Source organism: Rutidosis leptorrhynchoides, chromosome 2 (genome assembly GCF_046630445.1).
Source record: "Rutidosis leptorrhynchoides isolate AG116_Rl617_1_P2 chromosome 2, CSIRO_AGI_Rlap_v1, whole genome shotgun sequence".
NCBI classification, from domain to species: domain Eukaryota; kingdom Viridiplantae; phylum Streptophyta; class Magnoliopsida; order Asterales; family Asteraceae; genus Rutidosis; species Rutidosis leptorrhynchoides.
This window is the reverse complement of record NC_092334.1, coordinates 118879178-118890026: the sequence shown is the minus strand read 5'-3', so window position 1 is coordinate 118890026 and position 10849 is coordinate 118879178. Positions and strand designations below refer to the sequence as shown.

General features: G+C 37.1%; 1 protein-coding gene across 1 annotated transcript; it reads right to left on the bottom strand.

The window, feature by feature from the left end:
- Positions 1 to 7770: 7770 nt before the first annotated feature.
- LOC139888202 (uncharacterized) lies at positions 7771 to 8502 on the bottom strand. Its single transcript, XM_071871227.1, has one exon. It carries the CDS (start codon positions 8500 to 8502, stop codon positions 7771 to 7773), a length of 732 nt encoding a protein of 243 aa, XP_071727328.1.
- Between the last annotated feature and the right edge of the window lie 2347 nt (positions 8503 to 10849).

Below are 10849 nucleotides of genomic sequence, written 5' to 3'. Positions count from 1 at the left end.
TTGAAGGCTCCTAGGTGCCAACCACCCTTCCTTGATTACTCCATATAATTATGACTAATACACATGCATTGGTGCAACTTTTAACACACTTTTTGACTCTAGCATTTTGAAAATAATACTTGCAATTTCCTCTCCTTTCTTCAAGGGATTCTTGGTTGATTTTTGCAAGTAATTAAGTGCCTAAAATCCTAACCAAGTCTTGGGTGTTGATTATTGCTTGTGGGTATCAAAGATTTGAGGCTTCAAGTTAGAAGTTTTCTTCATCTACATCATCTTCTTCATCCTAGTTCTTCACCTCCATTTTGGAGTAGGTATAAACATCTAACTAGCTCTATTTACATTTAAGTGTATTTTCAAGACTAGATCTTTAATGGATTTCAAGTTTAAAAGGGTTAAACTTTACATGCATAAACTTGAAATTGCTTCCGCTTTATATATACATATACACACGAATTTATATGTAACAAAATGGGTTTGTGACTTTGTTTATTTATTGAAATCCATCAATGGTATCTAGAGCCAAAGTCTTGTTAATATGCTTCTTGTTTTTGGCTAGTAAACTCACTTTCTTTACAATCTACCAACATGCATGAAAGTAGAATGTAAAAATATTGAGTTTTGGTGGGTGTATGGTGATGGCCGAAATATTTGGTCCCAAAAATGGGTTTGGGATTTCAAGTTTTGGCCATGTTTGATGTTATGTTGTTGTTCACAATCGAGCCTAGGCCATGTGTTTGTTTGGTTGATTGATTTGGTGATTATTCATGGGTGTAATATTCATTCATATGGCTTGTAATTATTTTGTAATTTTGGTTTGTAAAAGTTGTAATTAATCTTGTATTTTGTATGTAATTTGTTCTATTTTGGTTTGTAAAATAGAATAGGTTGTTATTTCATTTTCTAGAAAAATTGTATTAGGATATGATTTTGTAAAATGAAAGTGAAGATTCATGAAGAAGATTACAAGATGAAGTTTTGAAGATTACAAGATTAAGTGGGAGATTTTGGTAAAATCTCTTACTTTGGTTTAACCCCTTAGGTGACATTTGTTTATTGGCTAAACAAATGTCTACCAAAATGGCTCTTGATTGTGAACACTTTGCTATGCATGTTTGTGTATGTTTGTATGTTTGGTTGCTACAAGATCATCACATGATTACACTTGCATAATACATTATAAAATGGTTATAATAAAACATAACAAAATGACACTAATAATTGGTTATTAGACTTGAATAAAATGGTTTATTTAAAAAGGTAATGTGAAATGGTTAAAACTAGTAATTGGTTACTAAAAGGCACATGAAAATGGGTTTTTCATAAACATACTACACACCAAATGCATGTTGGTGTATAGCACTTTGTTTTCTAAACTAGAATGTAGAAAACCTAAAATCCCTTTACTAATACAAGATAAACAAGTTAAACGCCATCCTTTTGTGGAAACACTTAGACATATTAGGAATCTCATGATGGGATAAAGGTCACCTAACCGTCATGAGTGAACTAATATGAATAAAGTACACTTTGCATGCTTGTGGGATAAAGGTCACCTAACCACTTGTATGTTAAGTCTACATGTCTACACAAGTAGGACGACTTGATTTGGGAATCATGAACTTAGGGTCACCGAAGCATGAGGAACAAATAGGCGTTGATGGGATTAATATGCCATGCAAAAGGATTGCATGATCCCATAACTTAGAAGTTGCAAAAGGATTGCAATTGTCATTATGACTACCTAGCTAAATCAAATGACGGGATAAAGGTCACCTAACCGAAATTTGATTTACCGTTGGATTCTAATATTTAATAAAACAAATTAAAAAGGTATTGTTTATTAAATCCAAATCGATACTTAAAAGAACTTTGTTGAATTTTGTAGATGGCCGCTAATAACAACAACAACATGAACAACGCACCACTTAACTTTAACAACCTATCGTTACGGTCTCTCCTCGAGAAAGACAAACTCAACCATACAAATTTTATGGATTGGTTCCGCAATCTTCGGATTGTCCTCAAACAAGAGGATAAAATGTATGTGCTTGAGGACCCCATTCCCGACCAACCGGATGAGAGTGATGTGGAGGCAATGGCCTCTTACGATAAGTATTGCCACGACTCCCTTCAAGTCTCATGCTTAATGCTTGGGACTATGATACCCGAACTCCAAAAGGATTTCGAGCATCATAGCGCTTACGACATGATAACACAATTGAAGGAGATGTTTCTCCAACAAGCACGTGTTGAGCGTTTCGAAACGGTTCGGGCGCTTCATGCTTGTCGTATGGACGAATCCCAATCGGTTTCATCTTATGTACTTAAGATGAAAAGCCTTATCGATCGTGCTAACCGTCTCAACCTTAACATATCTAATGAGTTAGCCACCGATCTTATCCTTAACTCCCTATCAAAGAGGTTTGATCAATTTGTAATTAATTACAACATGAATGGGATGGATAAGAGCATAGGTGAGCTTCATGGTATGCTTAGGACGGCGGAAACAAGCATGGGTAAAAGAGCTTTACCCGTGTTAGCAATCGATCAAGGTGGGTCTAAAGGTAACACCTCTAAGCCAAAGGTGGCTAAGAGAAAAGGACCCGTCCATCAAGGCAAAGGGAAGGGGAAGATGGTTACCCCAACCATCAACAAGGCCAAGAAGCAAAAGGTAGCCGAGAAGGCAAACCCCAAGGAAGACCCATGTTTCGGTTGCGGTGAGATGGGTCATTGGAAACGAAACTGTCCGGTCTATCTTAAAGAGTTGAAGGACAAGAGGGATGCAGGGCAAACCTCAGGTAATATATATATGGTATATATAGAACTTAGTATTACTTCTTCTAATACATGGGTATTAGACACGGGATGTGGAACTCATATTTGCAATTCTTTGCAGGGGTTCAAAAGAAGTGATCATAAAGCGGGAACATCAAGTCTCTATATGGGCAATGGTGCAAAGGTGCATGTTAAAGCTCAAGGAGAATTTGTTTTGAAGCTTCCAAGTGGATTGGAGCTTATTTTAGAAAATGTTTTGTATGCACCGGATTTATGTCGAAACATTATTTCTATTTCTCGCTTAAGACAATGTGGTTTCAATGTTAATTTTATTGATAATGATATCCATTTTTCTAAAGATGATATATTCTATTTCAAGGCTACGCCTTCAAATGGAATTTATGAATTGGTTCATGATGATGCATCATCTAATAGCTCAATATACCATACTAGCACCAAGAAACTCAAAAGGGATTTGAGTGATTCCTATCTATGGCATTGTCGCCTTGGACATATAAACAAGAACCGAATGCATACACTTCAAAGGAATGGACTTTTGAAATCAAATGAAATGGATTCGTTTGATGTATGTGAATCTTGTTTACAAGGCAAGATGACTAAAGCACCTTTCAAAGGCACTCATGAAAGGGCTAAAGATTTATTGGGTTTAATACATTCGGATGTATGTGGACCCTTTAAACCCATAACTAGGAATGGTGAAAGATACTTTGTTACTTTCATTGATGACTTTAGTCGTTTCGGATATGTCTATTTACTAAGACACAAGGACGAAACGTTTAAAGCATTCAAAGAATATCAAAACGAAGTACAAAATCAACTCAATAGGACAATCAAGGTACTTCGTACCGATAGAGGAGGTGAATACCTAAGCGATGCCTTCCAAGATCATCTTAGGAGTTGTGGGATCATCTCACAACTTACTCCACCCGGAACACCCCAACTTAATGGAGTATCCGAAAGGAGGAACCGAACCCTAATGGATATGGTTCGATCTATGATGGCTAGAAGCTCGTTACCTCTATCATTTTGGGGTTATTGTCTAAGCTCCGCGGCTCGTATTTTAAATATGGCCCCAACCAAGAAAGTGGAACGAACTCCTCATGAGATGTGGTTTGGAAAACCTCCTTCTCTTTCATACTTGAAAGTATGGGGATGTGAAGCTTATCCTAAGCGTTATGTAGCAAATAAGCTACATGCTCGATCCACAAAGTGTATCTTCATAGGATATCCCAAAGATGACATGGGATATTACTTCTATGATCCATCCGAGCAAACGGTATTTGTAGCTCGGAAAGCGGAATTCCTTGAAACCAAGTTCCTTATGGAAGGTGATGGTGAAAGAAAAATAGATCTTGTAGAGGTACAAGATCAAGCCGATGATACACAATTGGTTGACACTAGCACTCAACATGAGGATGCTGAAAATGATCAAGTGGATGATCAAGGTACACAAGACGTTCGAAGATCTAGTAGGATTAGTAATCCTCCCGAGAGATATGGGTTTCTCGTGGATGGTTGCTATACGGTTGATTTGGATGAACCGACAAACTACAAAGATGCTTTATCAAGGATAGATAAAGATAAATGGCAGGAAGCCATGAACGCCGAGATGCAATCCATGTATGAAAACCAAGTTTGGGAACTTGTTGAGCAACCTCCTAGCTCTAAGCTAGTTGATTGCAAGTGGATTTTCAAGATGAAAACCGACATACATGGAAACTTGGATACATACAAAGCTAGACTTGTAGCAAAGGGTTTCACTCAAACTCAAGGGGTTGACTATGATGAGACCTTCTCGCCTGTGGCAATGCTAAAGTCTATTAGGATATTATTTGCCATCGCTGCTCATTATGATTACGAAATTTGGCAAATGGATGTCAAAACCGCTTTCCTAAATGGATATCTTGAGGAAGATGTCTATATGGCACAGCCCGAAGGTTTTGTCGATCCGAAAAATCCTAAAAAAGTATGCAAGTTAAAGAAATCAATCTATGGGTTGAAACAAGCATCGAGAATGTGGAATCATCGTTTTAATGAAGAGGCAAAGAAATTTGGCTTTATTAAAAATGGTGATGAAGCTTGTGTATACAAGAAGGCTAGTGGGAGCTCCATAATGTTCCTTGTGCTATATGTGGATGACGTATTATTATTTGGGAATGATATAACCACAATGCAAGAGGTCAAAACTTGGTTAAAAAGTTGCTTCTCCATTAAGGATCTTGGAGAAGCACAATATATATTGGGGATTGGAATCTATAGGAATAGATCCAAGAGATTGATAGGCTTAAGTCAAAGTACATACATTGATAAGGTCTTGAAAAGGTTCAAGATGGAAAACTCTAAGAAAGGTTTGGTACCTATTCAAAGAGGAACCGTTCTCAGTTCATCTCAGTGTCCTATCACGAAAGATGAACAAGAGAGAATGAAGAAAGTCCCATACGCATCTGCTATTGGGTCTATCATGTATGCAATGATATGTACTAGACCGGATGTGTCATGCGCTCTAAGCTTGACAAGTAGATACCAGAATAACCCAGGAAATAGTCATTGGACTGCGGTTAAATGTATATTGAAATACCTTAGAAGGACTAAGGATATGTTTCTAATATATGGGTCTGGTGAGGAGGAACTCGTTGTAAAAGGTTACGTGGACGCGAGTTTCCAAACTGATCGAGATGACTCTCGGTCACAATCCGGTTATGTATTCATGTTAAATGGTGGTGCGGTCTCTTGGAAGAGTGCGAAACAGGAAGTTGTTGCGTTATCCACTACAGAGTCGGAGTACATTGCCGCCTCATTGGCAGCTCAGGAAGCTGCATGGATGAAGAAATTCATCGACGACTTAGGAGTGGTCCCTTCCATTCAGGACCCTCTTGAGATCTTTTGTGACAACGAGGGTGCGATTGCTCAAATCAAGGAACCTCGTGCTCATCAAAAGACTCGTCACATTGAGCGGAGATTCAACTACATTAGGGATGAGGTTGAAAAGGGAAAGATATGTATTCACAAAGTTCACACAGATCAAAATGTTGCGGATCCACTCACGAAGCTTTTACATGGGCCAAAACATGAGGGACATGTTTGTGCATTAGGGCTTCGACATTCTAGTGATTGGAATTGATCTACTTTATGTATTGTAACGGAACGAATTAGTTCAAACTCATTAATATAATTATGGTATTAATTTAAATTATGAGTCATGTTCCAATTTAGCATATTTTATCCATGAATAAATTATTATTCTAAATTCCGTAGTTGATCACATTTGTGGGAACAAGTGTGAGGTCTAGACTATTATGAACTTGGATTGGTTAACATTCAAATGGTGAATGTAGGGCAAGGTTGCAACCAAGGTTCATAGATATTTGTGGGACACAAATATTGGAAGACCCGCTCTCAAGATTACTATATGGAACCTTTGTGGTTGATCACATGTAATCTTGAGTAAAGGAGAATATCATTATATCCTCTGACCTGAGACACATATTGGGTTCAGATATTCACCGAATATTGTGCCTTGATTCTTTCCTTCGCTATTCTGAAACATGGTAGTACATAAGGGAGGTTTCAGGTATGGTACGAAGTGTAATGTCTAGGACGTATGTAGTCAAGATGGAATTTGTCCCTCTTATTCGTTGAGAGTCAGATGTCTAAGGCCTGACAAAGTTAAATCTATAAGAGAGTGATCATTCTATGTCTCTTGGATTTAACATGACATCTAGGGCAAAAGGATATATTGAAAGATTCACCTAAATCATATTCGAAATGGAAACTCGAAAGGGATGATGTTATTGAATGGCACTAAGTCATAACATGTTGGGGGTGATGGACGGTCGTTAGGTGGTATCTGTCACTTGCATTAATTCCTTATGTTTCTCGTGCAAGTGGGAGATTGAAGGATTTTCTTGTGCCCGAGAGACATAATAAATTAATGTGGCTTACATGTTGTGATCCAAGTCGGGTCATACCCAATAACAAGCTATCAACACTTTATGTATTTGTTTTGACAATCGGATCATTAAAGCAAATACACGACACTTGAATTTTAGAAATTGGTTTTCTAAAATAAATGCTAGATATAATTATTTGGATAATTATAAGTTACTACATGTTGTATATTATTTATATAGGTTATAAATAATATAAAGTGTATGTAACATATGTGTGTTGCATTTTATTTTATAAAAGGCTTATAAAATAAAATACTTACAACTAAATGCATGTATGTTTTATAAATATGTAATAAAATATAAAATAAATGGAAGGGGTGGGGGGCCATTTTTTTGAAGGCTCCTAGGTGCCAACCACCCTTCCTTGATTACTCCATATAATTATGACTAATACACATGCATTGGTGCAACTTTTAACACACTTTTTGACTCTAGCATTTTGAAAATAATACTTGCAATTTCCTCTCCTTTCTTCAAGGGATTCTTGGTTGATTTTTGCAAGTAATTAAGTGTCTAAAATCCTAACCAAGTCTTGGGTGTTGATTATTGCTTGTGGGTATCAAAGATTTGAGGCTTCAAGTTAGAAGTTTTCTTCATCTACATCATCTTCTTCATCCTAGTTCTTCACCTCCATTTTGGAGTAGGTATAAACATCTAACTAGCTCTATTTACATTTAAGTGTATTTTCAAGACTAGATCTTTAATGGATTTCAAGTTTAAAAGGGTTAAACTTTACATGCATAAACTTGAAATTGCTTCCGCTTTATATATACATATACACACGAATTTATATGTAACAAAATGGGTTTGTGACTTTGTTTATTTATTGAAATCCATCAATATGAACAGGGAAAAACCCTCAACTCACAAAATCATCCTAGGTTTTCCCTCACTTGAAAAACAAGCTGGACCGAATTATCAATACAGTGCTAATCAATTTTAGCGACAAAGTAATGAAAAACCGGTTCATTTAGGTAATTACCAAAGGATTCAATTGTGAGAGAGGATGAAAAAACCCTGTTAGTTAACCGATTCCTTCTTTCCTTGGTAGGTTCACATCGTATATCCAGGGGATTGTTAACCAATTTAACCAATCTAAATTACCATTAGATAATCTCGAGGAGATCCATTCGAAAGATTTGGATTGTATCTCGGAAACAATTTTTGCAATGCAGGATCTTGACTTATTAAAAACGTGATCGTTTCTATTTTTCCAAATGAAGTAGGTTGTAGTCCAGACAACCGCTTGCCAAATTTGGTAGCCGGTGCTAGTTTTTATCTTCGCATTACTTCCACTTGCTAACTCACGGGTATCGCTGAAAATTACCATATCAAGGTTCCACCACTTAAAGATTCTTTCCCAAATGGAGAATGAGGATTTGCAAAGGATAAGCGTATGGTTAAGGGATTCAATTGCATCATCGCATACCGGACATCTAGTTGAATGCAAGTCAATGCCCCGACGATCAAGTTCGGTTCTCACCGGGAGTTTATTTTGAATTGCTCTCCAAATTAGGATCTCTATTTTTTGCGGGATTAGTTTATTTCTAATAGTTGGATCGAAACCTGAAGGTGAATTGAGATGGTTTTCCAGGTGCAGCAACATCAAACGAGTAGAAAAAAATCCATTGGAATTCGGTACCCATTTCCATTTATCATCATTACTGTTCGAATGGTTGTAAGCAGCGACCAGCGATTCTAACTGTTGCAATTCAGCAGCAACTCGCCATCTCGGCACGGCAGTCCAGTCCCACATATTAGACCTGACTTGAAACAAGCTGGGTGACTAAACGGAAAATAGTGTTGGAAATCCAACGAAAAAGCTACCGGTAATCACCTATCTAAATCTAATACGTACATCTGCAATTGTTGGAGCTTCGATCTCGGCTTTACCCGATTGAAATTTAACACGAAACACGTGTAACTTGTTATGCGAGCAGAATGAACCAGAAACATGGTCGAAAGCACCGGGCCGCATAAGTGGTTAACATAGTAAAGGTCACTCAACCTATACCACTACGATTTACATTTGAGCAAAAGAGAGATGCAGAAGCGTTTAACCATCCGAGCCATTCTAAATTTATTTTGGAAATTCTGTTTGAGATCCAATCAAACCTTTTAGTTGGATTTCAGCACTCAACACATCAGTACCCTTTTTTACATTGTTAAAAACTATGTCATTTCTATTTTGCCAAATGATATAGCTAGTAACCCACAAAATAGCCTGCCATGTAAGTTTTGATATGTGCGATGTGAAAGAATGGCCTAAGTTACCGATTAGGATATCGGGTGCAAAACAAGTGGGTAGAGTGATACCCCACCAGTTGACCTGCATCCAAATTTCTTTGGCTAAAATACATGAGAATAAAACGTGATCAACCGACTTGAGATTATCGTCGCATACCTGACAACGAATGGTACCATATCAATTTCTCTCTTATCTATTTCTATTCGCACCCTGATCCTTTTCCTTCTTACTCTCCAAATGAACACAACAATTTTTAAAGGAACTAATTTATTGATTAAAGTCTCACAAAATACCTCATCTTGAACCATAACAGAATGGTCGATGATGAGGGTCAGTTCGTTCACCGAGAACATACCTTGAGCCAACAAGTTCCAAAACAACTCGTCCTTTCCCTGCCACTAACAACAAAACTCGACAAATCATTAATGACGTTGGTGAGGTCACCATGAAGTCTACCGGAAATTTCACGGGACCAACACCAATAAGTTGATAAAGTATGATTATTCCACCGTGCACGATCAAAAATATTGGCATTTTGATTTTGATCTCAACGAAAAAGGCAGTTATATTTATCTTTTATTAAAAAATCACTAAGCCATTTATCATGCCAAAAACTACTTTCTTGTCGTCTGAAATAAGTTTATTAAAAGACGAGGTAAAAGGAATATCTAGAGAGTCTAAATATCTACCGTTTTTTATTATTGAAGACCACGTGGAGTTTGAACATTTACCATTAACAGTTGAGGAGTGACCTAATCCGCCATCAGAGCCATATATGTTTTTTATGATTTTTACCCATAAAGAGTTTTGTTCAAATTTAAAACGTAGAGTGCACGGTTTTTATTATTTAATGACCCGATATTTAACCCGCTCGCTTCATAAGAAAACATGGTTGTTTCCCATTTTACTCAAGATGTGGCGACCCGACCAAATCATGTTTGACGGCGCCGTCTACGTAGGTCCCATTACATGGTCATAAGTCTTTAAGACAAAGTTTGACCGAAAATATGTCGCATTCATTTCATAAGTGTGGATGTTTCAAAGTTTACAAAAGTAGTTTCCATAACTAGTACATAACGATGTTTAAAGTACAAATGAAACACGTGCGACACAGTTTAAAGTAGTCAAAAGACGCTCCACATATGCAAGTGTACTCGACATCCAAAGCAAGTATCAAAAAGAAAGTGCGGAAGCATGTATCACCTAATGATCAAGGACCTGAGAAAAACATAGAAATCTGTCAACGAAAAAGTTGGTGAAATCATAGGTTTAAATAAGTAAGTGAGTAAAAGTAAGTCGAACCACAAGATTTGCAACATTTATAAATAGTAATGCATTCTAAAAGTTAATATTCACGAGCACCCAATTATCAAGGCTTAACATTCCGTCCGTTGAACCCCATTAATAGTGCTAGAACAACACTGTTTCTCGAAAATATATTTCATCCGTAGACGGTAGCGAACCGTCCAAGATGAGGGTTTGTCAAACCCATATGGCCATACAACATAAGTTCACGCCTACACTTACACCCTGCAAGTGTAACTAATGATAATCGAATTGAGAATCTTTGTTCTAAACTCGTATGTAGAATGTTTGTTTTCCTGTACTTGTGTTCACTTAGTTAAAAGAAACGTTTGTGTTTTCTCATCCCAAATATAAGTTCAAAAGAGTAAAAGTGGGACTATGATCTCACCTTGAGCGCAAGAGTAAATAAGTACTTCGACAAGTGACGTGTGCAAAGGATAATGCTAGTCTTGACCTAAACAAATAGGTCGTATCAATAACGGTAAACACGATAGGTCAAAGATGTTCAATTAGTCCTATGGCTCGTTATGACTTGATTATGTAGCATGCG

Excerpts from the sequence above, each read along its gene's own strand:
- LOC139888202 (XM_071871227.1), bottom strand. The coding sequence starts at position 8,502 with ATGTGGGACTGGACTGCCGTGCCGAGATGGCGAGTTGCTGCTGAATTG.